General features: G+C 22.6%; 9 protein-coding genes across 9 annotated transcripts; 3 read left to right on the top strand and 6 right to left on the bottom strand.

Moving 5' to 3' along the window:
* Positions 1 to 587: 587 nt before the first annotated feature.
* On the bottom strand, positions 588 to 4,034 carry PVVCY_1002790 (tetratricopeptide repeat protein, putative; the record flags this gene model as incomplete). Its single annotated transcript, XM_008625728.2, has 1 exon — positions 588 to 4,034. The coding sequence occupies one exon, from the start codon at positions 4,032 to 4,034 to the stop codon at positions 588 to 590; it is 3,447 nt and encodes a 1,148-aa protein (XP_008623950.2).
* Positions 4,035 to 4,588: 554 nt separating this feature from the next.
* PVVCY_1002780 (Hsp70-escort protein 1, putative DNL-type zinc finger protein, putative) lies at positions 4,589 to 5,287 on the top strand (the record flags this gene model as incomplete). Its single annotated transcript, XM_008625727.2, has 1 exon — positions 4,589 to 5,287. The coding sequence occupies one exon, from the start codon at positions 4,589 to 4,591 to the stop codon at positions 5,285 to 5,287; it is 699 nt and encodes a 232-aa protein (XP_008623949.2).
* A 1,172-nt stretch (positions 5,288 to 6,459) lies between these two features.
* PVVCY_1002770 (glycine--tRNA ligase, putative) lies at positions 6,460 to 8,724 on the top strand (the record flags this gene model as incomplete). The annotated part of the gene is made up of 1 exon (XM_008625726.1): positions 6,460 to 8,724. The coding sequence occupies one exon, from the start codon at positions 6,460 to 6,462 to the stop codon at positions 8,722 to 8,724; it is 2,265 nt and encodes a 754-aa protein (XP_008623948.1).
* Positions 8,725 to 9,039: 315 nt separating this feature from the next.
* PVVCY_1002760 (conserved Plasmodium protein, unknown function) lies at positions 9,040 to 11,814 on the bottom strand (the record flags this gene model as incomplete). The annotated part of the gene is made up of 1 exon (XM_008625725.1): positions 9,040 to 11,814. One exon carries the CDS (start codon positions 11,812 to 11,814, stop codon positions 9,040 to 9,042), a length of 2,775 nt encoding a protein of 924 aa, XP_008623947.1.
* A 959-nt stretch (positions 11,815 to 12,773) lies between these two features.
* On the bottom strand, positions 12,774 to 14,754 carry PVVCY_1002750 (pantothenate kinase, putative; the record flags this gene model as incomplete). Its single annotated transcript, XM_008625724.1, has 3 exons — positions 12,774 to 12,863; positions 13,129 to 13,333; positions 13,457 to 14,754. 3 exons carry the CDS (start codon positions 14,752 to 14,754, stop codon positions 12,774 to 12,776), a joined length of 1,593 nt encoding a protein of 530 aa, XP_008623946.1.
* A 2,536-nt stretch (positions 14,755 to 17,290) lies between these two features.
* PVVCY_1002740 (surface protein P113, putative) lies at positions 17,291 to 19,890 on the top strand (the record flags this gene model as incomplete). Its single annotated transcript, XM_008625723.1, has 2 exons — positions 17,291 to 17,406; positions 17,526 to 19,890. The coding sequence occupies 2 exons, from the start codon at positions 17,291 to 17,293 to the stop codon at positions 19,888 to 19,890; spliced, it is 2,481 nt and encodes an 826-aa protein (XP_008623945.1).
* Positions 19,891 to 20,085: 195 nt separating this feature from the next.
* PVVCY_1002730 (dynein-associated protein, putative) lies at positions 20,086 to 21,237 on the bottom strand (the record flags this gene model as incomplete). Its single annotated transcript, XM_008625722.1, has 4 exons — positions 20,086 to 20,175; positions 20,280 to 20,454; positions 20,646 to 20,737; positions 20,818 to 21,237. 4 exons carry the CDS (start codon positions 21,235 to 21,237, stop codon positions 20,086 to 20,088), a joined length of 777 nt encoding a protein of 258 aa, XP_008623944.1.
* Positions 21,238 to 21,590: 353 nt separating this feature from the next.
* On the bottom strand, positions 21,591 to 22,972 carry PVVCY_1002720 (mannose-1-phosphate guanyltransferase, putative; the record flags this gene model as incomplete). Its single annotated transcript, XM_008625721.1, has 2 exons — positions 21,591 to 22,442; positions 22,574 to 22,972. The coding sequence occupies 2 exons, from the start codon at positions 22,970 to 22,972 to the stop codon at positions 21,591 to 21,593; spliced, it is 1,251 nt and encodes a 416-aa protein (XP_008623943.1).
* A 730-nt stretch (positions 22,973 to 23,702) lies between these two features.
* PVVCY_1002710 (conserved Plasmodium protein, unknown function) lies at positions 23,703 to 24,737 on the bottom strand (the record flags this gene model as incomplete). Its single annotated transcript, XM_008625720.2, has 4 exons — positions 23,703 to 23,746; positions 23,923 to 24,157; positions 24,339 to 24,432; positions 24,586 to 24,737. The coding sequence occupies 4 exons, from the start codon at positions 24,735 to 24,737 to the stop codon at positions 23,703 to 23,705; spliced, it is 525 nt and encodes a 174-aa protein (XP_008623942.2).
* Positions 24,738 to 25,400: the final 663 nt, after the last annotated feature.

The raw sequence follows: 25,400 nt of genomic DNA, 5'->3' as shown, positions 1-25,400 counted from the left end.
ATATGAGCTAGCTTATTAAAATAGCTTAAACAATGAATTATAAATAAAAAATATATATGCCCTTAAAGTAAACCTATCAAAACAGCTTATTCCTTAATCGATTTATTTGGAAATATAACTAATTTTAGTAAAGCTAGTTTGTTTACACAATATGTGTGTGTAGACAACTATCACAATATTTTATATTTTCATAAAAAGGTAATTAAATTGTTTGTTCATTCTACCATTATATATCTTATTTAATTATTTACACACACAAACAATGAGGAATATATTTGTGTGCTTATGTATATTTATGTTTTATATTTTTTTATTTTATGCATATGATTTCTCCATATATTTATACTACTTTTATAGCTAAAACTGTTAATAAAATTAAAAAATAAAATAAGTCTTACATAATAAGGTTTAAATAAAAAGCATGAAAAAGTGGGTATATATAATGAATATTTAAATAGATTTATTGAGAAAAAAAAACTACAATTTATATAAAAGGTAAGCATGGGTAATAGTGGTAAATAGGTTACTAAACATTGTTCATATATTATGTCTCAGCAAATAAGCATACTGGGCTTTTTGCATATCACTCAATTAAGAATCAAATTGGCAATTTGAGTATTTTCCTCATTTAGTCCAGTTTTTTCCTTAACCGTTTTTTTTATTTTGTCAATAACATCGATAGGAATGTTTTCACTTAGTATGATATTATTAAAAAATGTTAAAATTCTCAATAAAATATTCTGATCATCAGTTTTATGGAATGAGTTAAAAACTTGATTAAAGGATTTTGTCTGTACTAAATAAAATGGAAGACGTAAATCTGATGATAGCATTCCCAGTGCTCCTGTAGATGCAAATACAGCCTTATAATTATCGTATTCCATAGTAAAGGCATATATTATTTGTATTTCTACAAAATCAATTTCTTTATAATTTTCATTTTGTTTTACAATTTTTTGATATTTATCATAAATATATTGATGGACATGGGTTTGAGAACATAAATTACATATACATTCTAAACTCGCTGATCTTATATATTCATTTTCCGATGATAAAGCATCAAAACATTTTCCCCATAAATTTAGGTTCATAGCTTTTATTGCCACATTTTCATCAATAGTTAATATATTAGTAATTGCCATTAATGATTTAAAAATTAATAATTCTTCATCATTATTTAGTTGGTCAATTAGTAATGGTAATGAATCATAAGCTTCATAAAAATGAATTAGTTTCGGATTAGTATTTATAAATATTTCACATAATGCTAGAGAACAATTCTTTTTATTAGTAATATGCTTAGAACACAATAATAAAGCTTTTAACCCATTGTTAATAAGCACAATGCCAATATTACTATTGTCTTTTACAAATTTAGATATTATTTCACAGATTGATTCAGCAATATTTTTTGTGAAGAAATTATTATTAATAAAATTGTAAATCGTGTTAATAATAGTTCCATTTTTATATTTATTATTAGCCATAGTTGAAATAGTATTATTTTTATTTATATTCATATTATATTTTTCACTAAACAATAATAAACTAATTATTTTTTTGCTGGTTTCATTATCTCCATAATCATATAATGGATCATTTTTTGCTCCAGCAGAATTAGGCAATTTATTATAAAACTGTTCTAAAGCTTCTATTTGTTCATTATCAAAGTTTGCTAAATTTGTTTTATTAATTTCTCTTCTTCGAAGTTTTTCATCTTCTCTTGTCAAAATAAGATTATTAATTGTGTTACAATATATGTATTTATATGTATTGTCTAATTTTTTTTTATTTATATCCTCTCCTGCTTTTATTAAAAAAAATAATATATAATTATTTTTTTCTTCCAATAATTGTTTTTTAAATTCTATATGCAAACTAAGATAAAATAACATTTCAATAATATCTTTTAGTACATCATCACTATATGCTATATTAGAGCGTTTTTTATTTTTTGCACAATCGCTATCTAAATTTTGATCATTCAAATTTGAATCTTCTCGTTTTTCATTATTTGTTTCATTTTTTTTGACTTTAGATGTGCTAGAACATTGATCAGTATTTTGTTCTTGACTATTATAATTTAAAAGAAATTCTTTTAGCATTTCCTTTGAATATGTAAATAAATCAATATTTTCTGCAATTTTTTCCTTAAAATCAGCATTATGCATATATAGTTTAAATCCTCCAATTAACAATTTTAAAAAATTCTCATCATAGTTTAGCATTTTAAGAATGCTTACATATACATCAATATAATTACTTAACATAAAACGTAACTCGGGTATATTCATAAGTAGAAGCAATACATCAATGTAAAGAGATATATGTTTTTTTGCTTCTCTACCAATAGAATTATTAATAAAAGTTAGAATACAAAGTATATATTCTGTTTTCCCGATTAAATAATTTAAAACAATACCTTTATCAACTAAAAATAAACATTTTACAAATACAAACCATTCGATCTTTATTTCATTATTTTGAAAATATAAATCTACACACTCATGTATTAAATCACCTATTTCTGTATCTTTTTCAGTAGGTCTATTTTGATCGCTCAACAATGTGATAAGCAAAATTATAGAATATTCTACATCATTAGGAAAGCTATCATACATTGTTATAAAATTTTGTATTAATTTTTTTATCTCTGAATTTATGCAAACTGGATTTTTATAACAATCCGAAAAATGAAAATCAACAACATAATTATTTGTATCTATATTGTATTTTTCATTTAATGTGTCTAAAAACTTTTTTGTGCTTGCTTTTTTTTCCTTATCAATAGAGGATTGTATAAAGAATTTTTTTTTTTTACACATGAAAATAATTACACTTAATGCATTATTTTGCAAAGTTGAATTGTCACTATTTGCATAATAAAGATTTATTATTTTTAATATTTTTTCATTATTTATGGCATGTACATATTTTATAATATTTAATATGTACACTAATGTGTCGGTTGTGAGGTTATATGGATCTTCCTTGTTTTCTATTTCTTTTTCCTTGTCAAAGTTAAGATTTTCTAACTTGTTTGTCTTATTTTTAATGTAATTACTTATCCATTCTTCATCAAAGTGTTCGTTAAAAGAAAAGAGAAGCTTTACAAAATCCGCATCATAGTAATATTTAAATTTTATATCATCTAATGTACTAATACAGCTATTTGAACTTTTAGTATTTTTGATTTTTTCTTTTTCAATACTCATATTTTCACTTTCTAATTTAGATAATATTTTATATATAACATATAAACAATTTTTTTCTACACGTAAACTATAATTATTTTTATCATTTATGATATCGAATAAAAATTTAAAAATATTTTCTTTAATAAGTAAATAGAACTTTTGATTATAAATAGAATGTAACATTTTTATTTTATTTTCTTCTGTACTATTTTTATCTAAAATAACATTTTTAATTGTATCTAATGTTGTAGTATTTACATGTTTACTATCCTCTACTTGTTTAATTATTATTTTTAATCTATCATTAATTTTATCTATTTCTGCTTTATTACTGTATATTTCACCTTTAGTCCCATCTGTTTTATTTGTTTTTTCGGTAGACAATATGGTTTTACATTTATCAAAATATGCTATACATTTTTTATAGTCTTTTAATTTTTCATAACATAAACCTAATGTGTGATAACTTTTTGAATGGTTCATATCCATATCATTAATGTATAGGCAATACTCAATAGATTTTTCGAATTCCTCTAAAAAGTAGTAACATAATGATATATTATGACATATCTTTATAAAAATTGTTTTAACATTTTCCCAGTGTGAAGGTGAACCATTTCCATCATTTTCATGCTGTGTGTTTTTTTTTTTAAAATATTTTACGATATTTTTTATTTCGATTTCCTTGTTTGAGTCATTGGACAGATATGAAAGAACCTTAAGATATATGTTTATAGCTTCTTTATATTTTTTATTTTTAAACATATTATTTCCTTCATTTTTTATTTCCTCGATTTTCTTTTCATCAACATGACTTACATTGAATTCTTCCATATTGTGTGCGATCAAAAAGCGGAAGGGGATTACTAAAAATATAATATATATAAACTAAAAAAATATAAAAACGGATAAATAAATAAAAAATATTAGTATATCAAAACAGTCATTAATTCTTTTGTTTTGAATACTTATGGTGGAAATATTTAAAAAAAATACATAAACATAAATATAATATAATTAAGATATAACATAAAAAAAAAAAATAAATATATACTAATCCATATTCCCTAAATGTGTAACAGTATATTAAAAAACAAAAATTATTTTTTATGTGCAATCTTTTAAGAATTTTTTTTCCCTAACCCTGTTCAAATAATTTGTGCATAATACATAATAGTACATTTTTATAAAAAAAAAACAAACAAAATAAATGCCACAATTAATTATTTATTTGTTATTTTTTATTTTATTTTTCTATTTAATAATAAAACCATTTTAAAGAAAAAAAAATTATTATATATAAACAATGAATTAATGATAGTCTTGTAATTTGTATAAATACCAAGAATAATTAAATTATTCTTACAAAAAAAAAAAAAAGAAAAAAAATGGTTCATCCAATATTAAGGAATCTTTCAAAATTATCATTATCACCATGCTTAAGTAATAATTTAATTTTAAAAAATAGAAATAATGATATAAAAAAATTAATATACTTATTTAAAAAACAGAACTATAGTAATTATACAAGAATATCCCAATTCCCTTTTGATCAAAATGTAAAAAGTATAAACAAATATAATAACATTCCTTTTGTATACCCACCGAATAATTACAGTACAAACAATATATATCAAGAAAATATATCTCATAACAGTAGATCCTTTACAACACTTGATAAAAATGGTCACCCCCCCAGTGATAATAATCAAAACGAAACCAATACAACAGACATAATCAATATAAGTAATGAAAATTTAGCTGACAATGAAACAAGTAGTAAAGAAAGAAATGTGGAAGATGGGGGAAAAAAAAATAAAGAATATATGGTTTTAATGTTTACATGTAAAATATGTGAAAAAAAAAGTGCAAAGAAATTTTCAAAACAAGCTTACAACAATGGAGTCGTTATTATTCGATGCCCACAATGTAGTAACCTCCATTTAATATCAGATCAATTGGGATGGTTTCAAGATGGAAAAACAAATATAGAACAAATAATACAAGAAAAGGGAGAACAAGTTATTAAAAAATTTTCATATAACAATTTACTTGAAATTGATGACCTTCTAAATGCATATAAATAAATAATTTATATATATCAATTCATCATGCTTAATAAGGGGTCTCAATTTGCCTAACGTTTACTTACAACATTTTTAATATAGTTCATTTTTTTGTATATTTTTACTACTTTTTATGCATGTTGCATAGGATGATATTTTTATAATAGTCCCTTTTAAAATATGTTACATGCATGAACAATATCCATATTTATCACTTGTTTAGTTTGAATTAATAGTATATCAATACTATTATGTGTCCTTTAATTAGTTTAGCATTTGCTTATTTGTTTTATTTTTTTTTTTTTTTGGCACATCCTATTAATATTCTGTTTACATAATTAGTTTAATTATTTATTTCTATTGGTTTTATTTTTTTTTTATTTGAACTTTTTACTAATCCCTAAAGCTTTTAAATTAGCATAATAACATATATGCATAATGTGCAATATGACAGAATGTGCCAACTTTGTAAAATTGGAAACACAGTTTTTTTCATATAAACAAATAAAAAAAAAAATGTTTATTACATACAATAATTTGATTATACCTTATCAATAAATATTTGGAATGTGTGTAGAATTATGTTATATCCTTTTTCATCAATTACTTGAATTGTTACGTGTTCAGTTTAGCCCTATACATATGTATATAAATGTTGGAATATACTTGTTTGCATGCCTTTTTTTCTACCGCTAAAATTATTTAAACCTTCTTAATTTTGAATTTCCCCGGTTTTATGTAAAATAAAGAAAAAAAAATTTCATAAATTTGTAAAATTAAAAAAAAAATTTATAGCAAATTAAAACTGTATATATATAGAAAGAGTGAGAGAGAGATATGGCAGATTTTTAATTTAAAAAAATTCATAGCCATGGTATATTCAATTAATTACTGTATCAGTACCAAATTTGTAAACATGATAATTTTGTTTTTCCATTTTTTATAATTATATGAGAATATTTTTAACCATTGTTCTATATATGCTCTTGCAAAGAATATCCTACAATTTAGCTAGCTGTAAAATATCCCACCCAGTATATAAAATAAAACCAAAGGTATACATAAAACAATTGAAAGGGATAAAAAAAAATTCATACATACAAAACTTTCATACTTTTCATAAAAATATAATTATAAAACCAAAGAAAAAAATAAACTATGTACTTTTTTCAACCAAACCAACGGATATAAAAATGGATATAAAAATGGATATAAAAATGGATATAAAAATGGATATAAATAATAGTGAGAGTATAGAAAAACAAATCGAAAAAGTAAGTCAAGAGATATCATTATTAATAGAAAGAAATGAATCAATCAAAATTATAAATGATGATCCTGATTTAAAAAAAGAATATGAAAGTAATCAAAAATTGTTAGAAGAAAAAAAAAAAACTTTAAACAAATTATGTGCCATAATAAGCCAACCATTAAACCTTGTTGAAAATAGACCACACTTAGAAAGTTTAATAAAAAGAAGACTGTTTTATACAAATTCTTTTGAAATATATGGAGGTGTTTCAGGATTGATTGATTATGGACCTTCAGGATGTTTATTAAAATATGAATTAGAAAAATTATGGAGACATCATTTTGTTTTTTATGATGAAATGCTAGAAATAAAAGGAACTTGTATAACTCCATATTCTGTTTTAAAAACATCTGGACATGTTGATAGGTTTACTGATCTAATGATTAAAGATGTTGTAACAAAAGATTGTTATAGAGCTGATAAATATCTAGCTGAATGGTTAAAAAATAAGTTAGATGAAATAAAGGGACAAAAAAATGATGGAAATGAAAAACGAGAAAAAAGTTTCGATAAATGTGAAAATGCAAATACCAATGATACACAAACAATACAAGAAATCGAATCTGTATTGAGAAAATTAGATGGAATGAATGAAACTGAAATAAAAAATATAATTAACAAGTATAATATTAAATCTCCTGAAAAAAATGATTTATCTGATCCTTTTCCCTTCAATTTGATGTTCCAAACAAAAATAGGTCCAAAAGAAAGTAATGAAAATGATATGATTGAAAATGATGGAAAAAAAGTGAATAATAAAAAAGCTTCAAATGATATGACTAAAAGTAATGTAGCTTATTTACGACCTGAAACTGCTCAAGGTATTTTTGTAAATTTTAAAAAATTACTTGAATATAATGGTGGTAAAATGCCATTTGCTGGGGCACAAATAGGTTTAGGATTTCGAAACGAAATATCACCGAGAAATGGTCTACTTAGAGTACGTGAATTTGAAATGGGAGAAATAGAATATTTTTTTAATCCTGAAAAAAGTAATCATGAAAAATATGATTTATATAAACATTTAATTTTGCCATTATATCCTAGAGAAAATCAATTAAAAGATGATGGAAAAGTTATAACTAATATGACTTTAGAAGAAGCAGTAAAAAAAGGAATAATTTGTAATGAAGCTTTAGCATATTTTTTAGCAAGAACATATTTATTTTTATTAAAGTGTGGTATAAAGAAAGATGGAATTAGATATAGACAACATTTAGACAAAGAAATGGCACATTATGCTAATGATTGTTGGGATGCAGAAATATTAACATCCTATGGATATATTGAATGTGTAGGACATGCTGATAGATCGGCTTATGATTTAAAACATCATATGAATTCTACTGGGGCAAATATGTATGGTTGTCAAAAATACGATAAACCTATCGATGTTGAATTTGTAAAAATTGTCCCTAATAAAGCAAAAATTGGTATGAAATTTAAAAGTGATCAAAACAAAATTTATAAAATACTAAATGAAAAAACTAATGAAGATTTATTAAATATCGAACAAGAATTAAATAAAAATCAAAAATATATTTTAAAAGATTCTTCAAATAATTCAGATGGAACTACCCAAACTTTTGAACTAACAAGAGATATGATTTCCTTTCAAAAATATAATAAAAAAGTACAAGAAACAAATTTTATCCCTAATGTTATAGAACCTTCATTTGGTATTGGAAGAATTATATTTTGTATTTTAGAACATTCATTTAGGATTAGGCAATTTACAGATGATAAAGAAGAAAGACATTATTTATCATTACCTTATGCAGTTTCGCCAATCAAATGCTCAGTATTATCTATATCAAATAATAAAGAGTTTTATCCTTATATTAAACAAATACAAACAATTTTAAATGAAAATAATATATCATGTAAATTAGATAATTCTAGTGTTTCAATCGGGAAAAAATATGCTAGAACTGATGAAATAGGTATACCATTTGCTGTAACTATTGATTTTCAAACATTAAAAGATAAAACAGTTACACTTAGAGATAGAGACTCTATGTTACAAATTAGAGTAAATATATTGGAAGTCTCATCTATTCTAAATTCATTACTATCACATAAGTCCTCATGGTTTGATCATGTTCAAAAATATGGTCTATTCGTTCAGCAAAATTTGGAAAATTGATAATAAGAAACCCTCCCATATGCTAACTTGTAGTTTTTGCATACCTATTCCATCGATAATTGACGAGGCTTAACATTTTTTAATTTGTTGACAAAATTATCATGAGTTATGTTTATCAGTGTAAATAGTCAAATGTGGCACAAATTTTTAAAAAAGTAGAAAAAACGTAGAAAAAAAAGCAGAAAAAAAAGAAGAAAAAAAAGAAGAAAAAAACATGAAAAAAAAAAAGAGTGAGTAAACCCTAGTTGACTCCAAATCAACACCACCAGGTGCTTCGTTCTTTGGAAAGTTGAATTTGAAATTTGACTTTCATATTTACAACTCACTGAAACTGTCGGACCTGTGTTTGTGGTGGACTTTTATCAGAATCAAAGAAATAAACAATGATACGACATAAACAAAATCAAAGTGATATTTAAGTTTAAATAAATTAAGAATATTATTATTAAAAAAAATATATATCATTTTTATTTTTTCTTTAACGGGAAGATAATCAAATAATTGTATACAGTAAGCAGAGAAATATAAACCCATTAATTCACACATTAATAAGATAGCTAGATTTGAATATAAAGATGATTTTGTTGAATATCTTAATTTTATAATTTTTTCCATAAATGTTTTTAGATTTGTAAATATAAAACATAATAATAATATTGATGTGATTGATACTACATAGTTATCTAAATTTATATTTATATGTACAATGTTTAGTACATTTTTTAAATCATTTATAAATGAAAAATCCATATTTTTTGAATAGAATAGCATTAATGCGTGTCCACTACTATAAGTATAAATAAACTTATAATGAAACTCTACCATATATATAATATAACAAGTTTTTATAATTTTGTATAAACATAAGATCGACATAATTATTCCTAATAAATATAAAAGCATTCCTGAAAATGTTATACTTTTATTTATTCTTATCTGTTCTTTTATAACTTCATCTAATAAAAAATATAATTTTTTTGACATAAATTCTAATGTTTTTATATCTTGTACTAACACTTCTTTACTTCGTTTATTTATATTTTCAAAACTTTGTCGATTTTTATTTCTAATTATATTATGTGTAAAAAAATCTTTTACACTTTTTAAAGTTCTATATGGTTTTTGTAAACTATTAACAAGCAAATTAGAGATATATTTTTTACTTATATATAATTCTTCCTTATGTTTGTTAGTATATGGAAGAACATCCTCATTTTTTATCACCACATTTTTAAATGAATACATATTATAAAAAAAATTATTTTTTTTTTTGTTTTTATCATCGCTATCTAAATCGGTTTCATTATTATGTTCATTATTTTCATTTTTTGGTGACCCACCACAATAGCTGTTATATCTTATAATTTCCCTTCCGCCATCCATTCCATCGTATTTATAACTTTCACTACTTGGTGAATAATTAAAGTTAGAACTGGAATTTATATTTACTTTATCGTCCATGTAATTGCTCGATTTTACATTCCGTTTATATAACAAGTTATTCCCACTCATGTTTTTATCAATAAACTTTCCAGACCCTCCATCAAGACTTTTAAAATTTATTTGTTTATCAATATATACTTCATCATAAAAATTTATGGTTGCATTTTGTTCGATTTCTTCATCTTCATTATCAATAATTTCAGTTTCTTTTGTATCATTATTATATATACAATTTTTATTGAATATATTATAAAATTCATTTTCCTTTTTCATAAATGTGTCATGTATATCTTTATATATTGACTTATGTGTACCAAGATATAAGTTACACTTTTTAAAAGGCTTTGAACTTATATATTCTATATCATTATCTATTTTTTGACATTTATTTTTATTATTGTCACTATTGTAATATTTGTTAGTGTCAATAATATTGTCTATTCGGTTGTTGTTTTGAAAGTAGGGAATGTTTGGAGACCCATTTAATAGTTCATCTCTGTTTTCTTTATAAGGTATTATATTGTTTGTATTTGAAATGTTTGGATATTGATATGTAAAATCACCAAAATTGTTATACGGATTTAAATCATTGTGGTGTGGCATGTTAGTACTGATGTTGTATAAATTGTTTACATTATAATTGGATATTGAATTGTTTTCATTTTCATTTTTATTTTTATTTTTTATATAATCATTTAATAAGTGAGGGTATTGATATAGTAAAAGTAGTTTTTTTTTTGAAGCCAATTCATCCTTTATAAAAATGATCTTCTTTTCAATGGCTTTAACTTTTTTTAATGTAACAAAGAAAAAAAAGTTACTAATATTTGTGTATGGAGAATACAAACTAGTAAAAGCAGATAATGCACTAACTATAGTCATTCCAGTAACAGATATATAAATTAATAAATTTTTCATAATTTTAATAAAGAAAATATTTTTATTTTTATCATTATTAGTATCATATTCATCAGCAAATTCTTTATTTATTATATCTAACTTTTCTTTTAATATAGTGTCTATATTATATATATCATCTATATCATGAACATCACTATTACTTTTAAATGTAACCATCGATATTTTATAAAGAGTAAGCCAAATCAATGGTAGCATAATTATACACCCAATTATAATTTTAAATATTTTTTTTTTATTTCTATTTTTTATTTGATAATTATAATTATTCATTTTATTTATTATGTCTTCACTAACATATACAAGTCGTCTCATAAAATCACTTTTATCTTCATCATTGTTATTTATTTTTTTATTATTTTTCATTTTTTTTAAAGCCGAATAAAAATATTTAAACTTAAATAAACTATTTGATATCTTCTCATCTTCATATGTTACATATGTATATATTAAACTTATAGGTATTATTAAATAAATAAATAAAACTAAAAATGTTATATCTATATACCATATAAATAATTTTAATGATGTTGTTATAAATCCCAATATCTCAAACATAATCATAGATAATAAAGATAAACATAAAAGAAAAGAAAAACAAAATATTATTTTTACTAAGCTAAAACTGTTATCAAAATCTTTAAACAAATAGTTCTCAAAAAATATTATCCCCAATATTAGTAATACTAAATGATATATAAATAAAAATATTACAGTTATGTTTATCATTTTTATATTTCTCTTAGTCTCTAAACAAAATACCACTTCCCTTTTTCTCCCTCAAACTAGTATACTTTATTTCGTCGCTATAAAATGCTTCTTTATTTCCATGTGTATGGAAATGTTTAACACCCTTGATACATGTGTGTGTGTGATTTCTTTCTTTTCAAAATGTGTGCATGTTTCTACATTAGTGTATCACTATTTTTGGTAGTTTATTTGTTATATTATTCCAGTATGTATTTTTATTTTTTTATGGTTTTTTTTTTTTCTGAAAAATGGTAAGGCATAACCTAATCCCTTTATCATTTTTCAAAGCCCTTCACTAGCTTATTTATTTTCCTTCATTTTTTATTTATAAAAAAATAAAAATAACTCTATAGTAATTATAATAATAAGTTATCGAAATTATATTGAAAATGTCAAGGCGGTTAGGAAATAAAAAAATTATTAAAACAAATAAAAAGCATCATTGCCAGCGAGTGAGCATATTAAAAAATGGTATAAAAAAAACGGGATAAAAAAAACGGGATAAAAAAAATGGGATAAAAAAAATGTTAATATTTTGATAAAATGCATTGACAAATTCAAAAAAATGATAAAAAAAACAGAGCGCATTGGAAAATAAAATAAAATAAAATAAAATAAAGAAATATGTTTAATCATTTTATATATTTTATTAACAAGCATACTAAATGATATATAAATGCAAAATCGCGCAATATAGCTATGTGCAAACAAAAAAATAAAAAATATTCTGTAATACACAATGATTATATTTGTTTAATTATCAACAAAAATTGTTCTTAAATATAACGACATATATACATGTAGTTTGTAAAATACCCAAATAATATATATTCATCAATATTAAAATAAAATTATATGTTTATAAAATAAGTAGCTATAACTATATTTGGATTTTTTCACATATATTCTTCATTTTATTGTTTACTTATAAAAAAAAATTATGAAAAAATTCCTCCTATAACTCCTAAAAAACCATCATGCTTAAGAAAAAGAACTTCGGGCAATGTGCCATTATTATCCATTGGGACCTTATAAAATATGATTGAAAAAAAAAAAAAAAATTACAATAAAATGAAAATATAGAAAAAAAGAACCAATATAAGCTCACAATTAAAGACAAAACATTTTCCATCAATTATGTTAAAGAACGGAATAATGCATATACATGTGTGGCATCATGATTTAATTGTACGAAAATTAAAATTGATAATAAAATGTTTATGATTTTTTTTATTTAAATTTGTTAATGTAACAAAGGGAGAAGTATTTAATTTATTTTTATTCTATCCTTACGTAAGATCCTAAATGAAAATTGTCTTTTATATCTTCATGCTTATAGCCAGACAAATCTACTATATCCCCACAATTATTAAATAAATTGTGTTTGCCAACATTTTCAACATGTTTACTATAATGATGGAAATGGTAATATACACCATTTGCTATTGATTCCATAATGTATTCATTATTGTTTATATATTTTCCTGAAAAAAATATTCTGAAAAAAAAAAAACACTAATAAATGGTCATCCATTACATGTACAAAATTATATAATCAATAAGACCCCTTTTCAATAGCCTATTAAATTAATCACATTTTTTTGGTTACATGTAAACTCACCTTTTTACTAAATGTATTTTAGCTAGCAGATATACTAAATAGCCAATATTATATGAGACCATCAAAATTAGGCTTCTAGCTATATCTTGATTCATTTTTTCTGTCCTCGTATTTTCAAGTATATTATTGGTTAAGCCAAATAGTGAAACTATTGTATTATCTTTTACATATTCATTATTTATTGCATCATTTTTCAAGTTTTTAATTTTTAAATCGAGATTTGCATTCCCTTTATATGATAATTTAATTAAATCATCAAAAGTAATTTTACCAAATAATAATGTAGCTAGTCCCATAGCTGTACCACCACCAATTGATGTCCCTGCTATTCGTTGAAAAGTTCCATAACCATCAGATTTTAAAATTGATATTCCTGATCCAATATTAGCTACAATAAATGGGTACATTGGTGATTTTATTTGTATTGGTACTTGTGCTTTTAATATATTATCATATTTTATAATAGATTTTTTTACATTAAATAATTTATATATTCCATTTATTACACATTGCATTTCATCTTTTCTACAAACTTCAAGAAGTAGTTCTGTATTATTATTAAAATCGATTTTCATTTTATCAGTGCTATCATTATTTACTATCTTAGTATGGCTATCCTTTAATTTTTCATAATTTTCTATATACATAATAAGACGGTCATATTTATTAAAACTATTTAAAAATGTATTGTCCAATTTTATTTGGCTAGATGTGTTTATATTATGATTTCTACATATTTGTAATTGTAGATATAAGGTAGATATATTCTCACAATATTGATATTTTGATATTGTTAAAATATATTCATTATTTTGTATATTAAATTTTTTTAAAATATATTCATGTATTATTTTTTCAATTATAGTATAGTAATATTTATATGCCCCTCCACCTGTTAATATAATTTTTTTGTCTTTTATTAAATTATTTTTTAATATAAAATTTAATACTTCATTTAATTTATTTATGCTAAAAAAATCAACAAATAAATATTTATCCTCTTCAACTTTTATCCCTAAATTTTCAAGTCTATATATATCCTCATTATTACTGTTAATATATATATTATTTAAATAAGCCAACTTTATTAATGTTCCACCTATATCTAAAGAGCAACAATTACATGATATTTTTTTATCACACTCTCCATTTTCTTCTACATTTTTATTATTCTCTACAATATTAGAATTGCATATATATTTGTATTTAATTTTTTTACTTTCATATTTGTAGGGATATTCATTATCCCTTTTTTCCAACAAATTTATTGGATTGTTTTCAACCTTTTTGATCGTCATTTATAATTGATATATTTTATTGTTTAATTTGTTTTTAAAAAAAATATAAAAAGAATGGGACATTCTTTTATTCAAAAATAGTGATAATATATTTAGTATAAGAATAACAAACCTAATCTTAGATTAACATAAAGTTATTATGTCCTGAATAAATTATTAACACGACATTTTTACCAATATTAAAAATTATGGCATACAATAATTTTACTTAATTTTTGCATATACCCAAAATATTGATTAATTTTTTTAAATAAAAAAAAATGAATTGTCGTAATATAAAACTTTTCTATTATTAATCTATCCGTTTATCCATTTATTTATTATAAAATATTTTTCTTTATTTCTACATTATTAGAGGGATATTAAGTTTGTGTGTTTATGCCCATAGGAAAACAATTTATATAAATTTTATGAACATGTTCAGCTTTAAAAACAATACTTATGACATTGTAAAATTATAAATATATGAAATTATTTTTGACAAAATTAATCAAAACCAAATTCAACATATAAAAAAATATATACCAATTTTTCCTATTAACACACTTATATATGTATGTAATTTTTGATAATATATATCACCTTATTTTTTACCATTTTTGTAAAAAAAAAATAATAAAATGAATGTAAAAATATTCTGACTGTTCAGGTTAAAATAATACAAAAGTCAGGAAACTTAAGATATTTTATGTATTGTATATAATATTTTGTTTTCCTAATTTGTAGGCTTATGGTGATTTATTATATATATTTCAACATTCGTAACAACACTATTTTTTTATAAGTCATTTACATAAATTGTGGTTGTTTACATATGTGTATGTAAAAATAAAAAAAAATAAAAAAAAAACCTATAGTCTTATGTTGTATTTACAAACCTATTTGGAGGTTTAATTAATATATGCGCATATTTTTGTCAAAATATACATGAGACAAAATTACATTTTTTTTTTAAATCGTAAGCATATACAATATTGAAAAATATGGCATTATCCTTATATTAATATTTAAAAAAAAACAAATTTGATAGCCTATTAAATAATGTGTTAATATAAAAATGTGTCATATTCAAATATAACATAGAACAAATCAATGTACATTAACCCATAATATTTTGTTCAATTCTGGCAACTATTATATATGCCATTTATTTTTCATTAATTTTTTTACATGTAATTAGTCTTAATAAATGCTGATTATTTGCCATAATTTATATGTGATTAACTATTTTTAGGTAGCTTGTTTATGTGTTTAATTATAGTTGTATATGTTTTGTTTTTTTTTTTAATTCCTTTTTTATAAAGAAAATGTGTTAATATGAAAACAGGATAAATGGGCTAATTGTGGCAAAAAAAATAACAAACTAATGTAATTATATAGGACTATGTTTATTTGTTTACACCCTATGTATATACTTTAAATATTTTAATTAAATTTTATTAATATGACTAAATATATAGTATGCAATATTTAATAGGCTAAAACAAATATAACACATTTTATTCAACCATCCCAAACAATAACTAGATTATAAAGTTTTTGTAATAAATCCAAAATTGTTTATTTCCTTTAATTATACAACACTTATTATGTATTAATATTTTTTTGAGTGACTAAAACGTATAAATATATATGCATGCAAATTATGTACTTAGATTATAAAAACACATAATATAATATTATTAAATATATATATATTATTTTTTAGCTATACATTGCACATGTGCTTGGTTAAGCTATTTTATTAATTTTTTGTTTTTCAGTATTTTTGCCTTATAATTTTTTTTTTAAACAACATTAATATAGATTTAAATATCTTTTATAAAAAGGGAATTAAATTTTATTTCTTTATTTTTATATATAATAAAAATAAAATAATATATATATTTTAAAAATTGTCCCAAGTGCTATAGCTTTAATAATTCCATTTTATTTTATAACATCAAAATTATAATTATCATTTTATAGCTATATTTATAATATTATATGTTATATATTAATGTTTGATAGTTTTATATATATAATTTTGCTCGTACATTTTGTTGTACAATTTTGTGAAATTTATTTGTAAAGGATTTAATAAATAGAGATCATCAAGTCTTAGAGAGCGAAAATATTTTATGAGTATTTTATTTCATAAGATTTGATGTTTTGGTATTTATATAGAGTACCCTAAAAAATTAATATTTATTTATATAGAAAAAAGCTAGCTGATATATTTCACTGTTTTTTTTAATTTTGTATAGAACACTATTAGATCGTATTTATTGTTTTTTGTAATTTTTTTATAATATACACATTATTGGTCTGGTTAATTAATATAATTTTGTTTTTGTTTTATCAGTCTTATAATCATAGCACTCTTGGCATCACATGATTTATTACTATTGCCATTGTTATATTATAAGTTTTTTTTTATTTTTAATTATACATTTTTAAACTCTCTTTAATTTAATCATTGTTGATGCACATTTTTCAACACAATTTTGCTACCACATTTTCTGTAACATGTATATATAATTTTTTTTAGTTTAAAATGAAGATATTTTTCTTTACTTTTTTTTTGGTGTGGCTTCAATGCTGTTATGCGAAATCTCCTAACAATTATGCACAAAGTAGTCTATCCAAATTTGGAAATGAAAATACACTAAAGTAAGAACACAAAAAAAAATACCAAACCATATTATGCACAGCCATAGTACGAAGACCGTTTGTAAATATTGTTCTAATATATTTCAAATAAATGCATGTCACTTTTTTTTGTTTTATAGATGCCCGAAGGGAGGGGTGTACATCTTGCAGTGCCAAATTAAATGCATGAATAACAATAATGAAATAATTTATAAAGAATGTTTAAATGAGGTAGAAACAAAATGCAAAGATAAAAGCAAATGCTCATATTATTTTGATTATATTTTTAATAAGAAATTTTATAAACTCCGAAGTAGTAATACTATATATGTTAATGATTGTATCGATTCAGATGAAAATGAAATAAAAAGTACTTTTACATGTGCTTTAAATCAATCATTAGAGTTTGATAATAATAATAATGTAATGTATTACTTTATGTTGAATAATAAAAATACTGATAAACTAGTTTGTAATAATAGTAATATATATATCAACAATGCAACAATACATTATGCAATTGAAAATAAAGAAATAAAAGATATCACAACACATGTTAAAAAACAATGTAATGAAAGATCAAATTGTGTAATTAATCCATATACTATTCAAACTGATATACTAAATGAAAAAGATGAAAATGTTTTATTAAATTCATATGCATCTATAAGTTTTGCATGTTTAAAAGTTAGTCCTGAATTCTTTTGGGATGGAGAAGATATTGATGAATTTGAACAAATTAATGATCAACAAAATGAAGAAAATGATTATTTAGATAATGATGATTCAAATGAAAACAATGACGAAATTATGTCCATAAAAAATGAAATTAATGAAATATTAAATGATGAAAAAATTGAAACAGTATTAGAAAAATTAAAAATTGCAAAAATTACTGTATCTAAAAAAATAATTAATGAAATAAAAAAAAAAGACGATATATTTAATAATTTAGCACATGATTTTTCAAAATATATGTATAATGAATATTCTGTATCTGATATAAAAGATATGCTTGAAGATAGATATAATGAATTAAATAAAACAGCTGAAAGTGATTTATATTATATTTATTTATTAAATACATTTGATATAGAGAATAAATTTGGTGCATATTTTTCTTCATATCAAGAAAAATTACAAGAAATTATCCAAACACATATGATAAATTTATATAATGTAGAAAAAAATATTGGAAAACTTCGAAATATGTATATATCGTTACATAAAAAGGCACAAAAATATAATATCCCTAACCTATTTGATGAAGATAATGATTTAATGTTAAATTATGATGACTTTGCAAAAGATAGTGGAATAATTACTGCAGATGTTTTTATTAAATCCGAGCCTGAAACTCCAGAAATAATCTTACAAAATGATAATGAAAATAAATTTATTAAATATAAAGATATTGAAGAATTAGATGATCTTGATAATTTAAATAGAACTAGTAGAATAATTGATATTAGAAACTTTTTAGTAAAACGATTGAAAATATTATACAATCAAAGAAATAATACTTTTATTAAACAGGCTATGCTTGTTAAATCCTATTGTTACAAAAATCAACTTAATGTGACACCTTTTACTTCTCTTTTCAAAAATAATTACATTACATTAAAACAAGATGCATATAAAAAAGGAAATACACATGTTGATATTGCCAATAAAATTAATCCATATTTTATTGTAAATTATTTAAATAATTTATATAAACAACATGTTAATACAAGTTATATTCTTACTCCATGGAATTCGAAATCTAGTAGAATGCATAAAAAAATAAAAATTATATTAACACGCGGATATAGTCAAATTCTACAACTTGAAAAACAAATACTTAGACACATGGATAAATATAATGCACTATTAGAAAAAGCTACACTATATAATTTAGATAACTTGTTTACTGAATCTTCTAAAACATTGAATGAAATTATGGTCTCTATAAATGAAGTAGATAATAATGTTGAGGTAATTGGGGAAAGTTCCTCATCCCCCGCCATCCACGATACTGTCAAGGAAGACAACATTGAAGTAGGTAAGGAATCCGACGTTGAAGTATGTAAGGAAGCCGACGTTGAAGTAGGTAAGGAATCCGACGTTGAAGTAACCAAGGCAGACGAAGCTGAAGTAGGTAAGGAAGCCGACCAATCTATACAGCCTGATGAAGATGAAATAGCTGAAATAGCTGACGATATTGATGAGGCTGATAATGAGGACGATGGTGACAAGCAAAGTGTTACTGGTATGGATGACATAAATAATGAAAGCGGCATTGACAACTCTATCAAAATTATTAAGTATAGCAAAGCAGAGGAAAATGAATATGATGAAAGTAATGAAAATGACCAAAATGAAAATGACCAAAATGAAAACGAGAAAAATGAAAACGAAAAAAATAATGATGACGGAAATGTATCGAATGCAAATTCAGCAAGCTTAAGCAATATTATTTTTACATTTATTGTAGCTCTTTTATTTATTAGACAACTTTTATAAATTGATTTTTAATTTTTATGATTTTTTTTATTAAGCTCGTTTAATATGCCCATCATTTTACAGCCTTTTTAATGATTTGTTATTTAATTTTTTCCATTTGTTTTATTCACCATTTATTTATTTTTAATTTTTTGAGTTTTATTTTTTCTTGTATAATTAACTAATTAAATTTTAATTTTTTATTTTTTTACAATTTTATAATTGGAGTATCCTAGTAAAGTCATCCTTTTTCCGTTGGTTGGCTTTTTTTAACTTGTCTATCTTGTTTTCATACATTAAAGTTTCCTACAAAAAAAAAAAAAAATAATAGTGTGCAGTGTCAAACTGTTTAAATATAACTCCTTTGAATGGATCCCCATTTTAAGGAATAAAAATTTTTTAAGTGATACTTTTGAAAGTTCGATTTGGAAATTTGTTTTTTCAGTTTGAATAATTTCTTCTGTTAATAATAGACTATTTTTCAAATCATTTATTTGTTTTTTTTTTGTTTCAATTTGATTGATATAATTGTTTAGGATATCATTTTGTTTTGTTTGTTTCTTTAAGTTAAATGCTATTGATGATCTAAAAATGTTTGTAAAATGAACCACATCAAAAAATGAGAAGTATGATACAGTTTCTAGTTTATTTTAAAAAACGCAAATATCAAATTTTGTGATATCTCTTTGACAGTCGGAAATAGTATATAGTATGGGCATGCCTATGTGTGTGTAAATAAATTATAAACAGTTTGATATGCATGGTTTAGCTATTACTTAACCAACTTGTGGTAATGGGCTAAAAGAACTGCATTATAATTAAACAACTGCTTAAGCAATATTCCTCGAGACAAAGAAATGACAGAAACCTAAAAATGTAAATAAAGCAATGCTATATATGCGTGTCTATTTACAAAAAGGGTTTATAAATTATGTTTAAAATGTAAACCTGTCTACAAATTTCCATAAAAATGGATAGCAATTCTTCTAATGACTCATCCTTTATAATCATATATTTGGAGTACATATTTTTAGTATGCTCAAATATTTTTTTTAGACAAAATAATATATCATCTTCGTTTGTTATTTTTGATACATAAGAAATATATTCTGTTTTTTTTTCAGTAGAATATTTAATTGGAAAAATATCATATATTGGATTATTAAAAATATATATATTTTTATTACCATTTTTATATAACATATTTGATTTTAAATTTTTTCGAATTTTTTGTATCACCCTAATAATATTTTTTTCTTTCACATTCTTTTCATCTTTCAAATTTTTATTATTTATTTCACTATCTTCTACAATTATAGGGTTATCATATTTTAAGTATTTATCATATTTAACTAGATGATCCTTCATTTTGTTAATTAAAATTTATTACAAATATGTTTATTAAAAATAATAGTGACAATTTATTCATTTTATTTTTTTTAATTTGATGGAAGTTTATATGAATGTTTTTGCGAACCCGAAAAGGTATATAAGCAAGAGCTATGTGCACGCAAATGTAAATCAAAAAATGGAAAGAAAAATGGAAAGAAAAATGAAAAAAAAAATGAGAGATAGTAGGAAATACTTTGTGTATTCCCTTTACACACACATGAATAGTGATAAAAATGGTCGATTTATCAGTTTTACTTTAAATAAATTAATTCGAAAAAGGTTTGCGTATTTGCATAGATTTGGATAAAATGGGAGAGTAACTGATCCGACTACATAATGATTGCCCCTTTCTCGTAAATAGAGGCAGTCACTTCTTTGTATGGAAGAATAAATGCATTATTTATAAATAGCTCTGGTTTTATATTAACATTTTCTCCCAACACACACAAGCCTTCAATTCTAGACCAACTGCCTATACAAGACTTTGAACCTATTATAGAATTATCGATATAAGTATATGAATTAATAATAGAATTTTTAAGGATACATGAATTTTTGATTCTACATCCTTCACCTAATATAACATTATCACCTAAAACTACATTCTCTCCCAAAAAACAATTTTGTTTTATAACAGTATTTGAAGAGATTAAAACATTTCCTTCTATTTTTATATATAACTTTTTTATATCATTTAAAACTTGATTTGTATTTTCATCAAATTTATTTAATTCTTCAATGTTTTCAAATGTTATAAATAATTTTTTTTTATTTTTATTATTACAATTTTTTATATCTTCATTTTGGTCAGTAATGTTATAGCAAATTAGTAGGCGGTCAGGCATGACAGTTTTTTCTATATCCTTTTCAAAACTTTCAAAACTGTCTAAATATAATGCTTGTCCTTTTAAAAAATCAGATGGCTTTCCAATATCTGCCCAAAAATCATTTAATTTATAAAAATGTAACACATTTTCGCTAGCTAGCTTTGGAAATATTTCCTTTTCTAAGGACGTATTTCTTTTCGGAATGAAATTTAATATTTTTTTATTTAAAATATATATCCCTGAATTTATTAAACTTGATTCTGGAATTAGTGGTTTTTCTTCAAACTTAAGAATTTTTTTTTCATTGTCTGTTATTACAACTCCAAAAGATCGAGGATCATCGACTTCTTTTACCTGACCAAAAAGGAAAGAAATGCACAGAATGTATGCACATATTTATGTACATATTTATTTGCACATTTATTTGCATAATTATTTGCATAATTATTTGCATATTTATTTCCACCATTGCCATCCTGTCTTACCATAATTGTTAGTAGCGATGTGTTTTCCTTGTGGAATTTCATCATATCAACCAAAGGGAATGAACAAATAATGTCTGAATTGAAAACAAAAAAATCATCATATTTGGATAAAAAATGTTCAGCTAGCTTTATTGGTCCTCCTGTCCCCAATGGCTCATCTTCAATTGAAAAAATTATTTTAACATTATATTTTTCTTGTAAATTATTTACAAAGGTTTTTATATTGTCTGGTTTATAAGCAATGGCTAGTATTATTTCATTAACTCCCGATTTTGCTAGATTAAGAATTTGATGCTCTAAAATAGCCTTATTGCAAAAATCAACTAATGGTTTTGGTGTAGTTAGGGTCAAAGGTCTTAGGCGTGTTCCATACCCACCCACCAAAATCAGTGCATTCATATTTTTAAAAGTGTGTAAAAACAAAACATGTAATAATATAAAAATATGGCGAAAAAAAATTACAAATATGAATTTATGTCTTTAAACATTTTGGAAAATTAAACCAATTCCATTGTCAAACGAAAAAAATATAATTCAAATAATAAAGAGTTACAAAATAAACTGGCATTATATATGTGTATATATTATATGCCATAATATGCTTTAGCATATACAAATATTTTTAACCACACACAAAAACTAACTAAAGTTTGTAAAAAAAAATGACATAAAAATGTACATACATATTAAAAAAATAATTCACAATATCTTTTTATATTTCTAAATGGTGATTAAAATAAATACAAATATGGGACTCACACTAATTAGAATATAATAAAACTGTAAAAAAAACTGTAAAAAAAAATTGTAAAAAAATACATAATAAGAATAATTTAAATGAAACCGGTTATGTGTTGCCTATTTTGACAAAATTGTTATTGGGTATAATTATTTTTTTTTCTTTTTAACATTTTAGTGTGTTAATTATAGTTTGTTTTTTTTTTAATTTTCAATAAATTTTTTAAGGTAAGAAAAAATGTTTGAATTTAAGCATAAAAATATGCATAAAGGTAAATATACTTAAAAAAGTGAAAAAAAAAACAAATAATTAAAAAAAATCAAAGTAATAAAAAAAATTAAAAAAATATAATCATATAGGGACAATAAGAACAATATACAACACACATATCTAATTAAACATTAAATCGAAATAATTTTGATCCTTAGTATATTCTGTAAAATTATGTAAAAAAAGGAAATATTATAAATATAGCATAAAATATTTATGTAAATATATACATAGCATTTACTTAATTACTAATTAAATTTGTATTTTATATATTTGCATTTATTATGCTTAGATTTGCATTTATTATGTTTGGATTTGCATTTATTATGTTTGGATTTACCTTTCTTGTCCTCTAAATTTACATGACTGGGCTTATTCGGTGTTGTTTCAAATAATAGCATGTCAATGTTTGCTTTGGTTTTACTAATATCACTAACCTCATGTACATTTGTTTTTTTTTCTTCAAAGATTGTTTTATCATTTTCATAAGAAGCTCCCAAACTTCGTTCATTGATACTTTTATTATTTAAATTCGCTTTATCATTTTTATTGTTTATCCAACTTAATCTCAAAACCTATAGTTGATAATAAAATTAAAGGATGAAATATGTCAGTAATAAATAAGACAGAATGGTGGAAACTAGCCAAATTAAAAAATGTAGAAAAAAAAAAAAAACTATTCGCTAGTTCGCTATCTTGGCTGTTTACACTAGGCTATGTATATATGTTTGTTTCTTTGTTTCTTTTTAAGCATACTTTCATATATATGCACGAATTAAAACTGGGAACATTCGAAGCCTCATCAGTGATGTCAACCCATACAGTATTGTTGTTTTGAGTTATTTTAAATCTATAAATAGTATATATAAAAGTTAGGAAAGGAAAGATAAAATTATTTATGTACAGTGCAGGTAGAAATATTATGCTTGCATATAGCTAGCCATTTAGGTGTAATAAAAAATATGAACATGTAATTATATAATTAAAATGAAGGTAGACAAACCTGAAATGATAAGTCCCTACCAAAGGAAATTCATTTTTAATGTCACTTAATGCTATTAAATTTGCTGGCTTAGAAATATAAAAAACATTTTGTGAATTTTTATCTTCTTTGTCATTGATAATGTTATAAAATACAATTGTCGTATTTTGCATTTTTCACTTATAAATATATTTATATTATATATATGCCAATATATTTTTTTTTTTAATTTAAAATTTTCTATACATATGTAAACAAAATTTATGTTGAAAATGTGATCTTTTTTTTTTTAATATAATATATACCAACAATGCACAAACATAATTTACTAATGCCAAAATTTTGTTTAATTTTAGGTGTCCAATTATTAAAAAAAAATAAAAAAAAAATAACTAGAAATATAAATATTTATTTTAGTCGTCACTATTTGTTTTGGCGCTTTATATTTCCATATCTTCTACACGTATGTATATTTACCTTTTTTTATAAATAATTTTATGACCAACTTTTATTAAATTTGAATTTTCCCATTTTAATATTTAATTGTATTCCAAATTTGGAGAGAAGAAAAAGGCTTATTAAAAAAGGGAGTGGCTAAAATGATCAAACGTGTATTTTACTTATGTATGTGCATAAACAATATTAAATAGTAATTGTCAAAAATATAGATAATACAATAAAATATATTATAAACAAGATAAATAAAGCATAAAAAATAAAAACAACATAATATAAAAATATAACTATTTTCTATTGTTATTAATTAACTAAATTAAAATTTATTTGTTTCCTCTCCTTATCATATTTGGGTACTATACATACATTGGGTTATACCT

This window comes from Plasmodium vinckei, assembly GCF_900681995.1.
Source record: "Plasmodium vinckei vinckei genome assembly, chromosome: PVVCY_10".
Taxonomy (NCBI): Eukaryota; Apicomplexa; class Aconoidasida; order Haemosporida; family Plasmodiidae; genus Plasmodium; species Plasmodium vinckei.
This window is presented reverse-complemented; position numbering and strand designations above follow the sequence as displayed.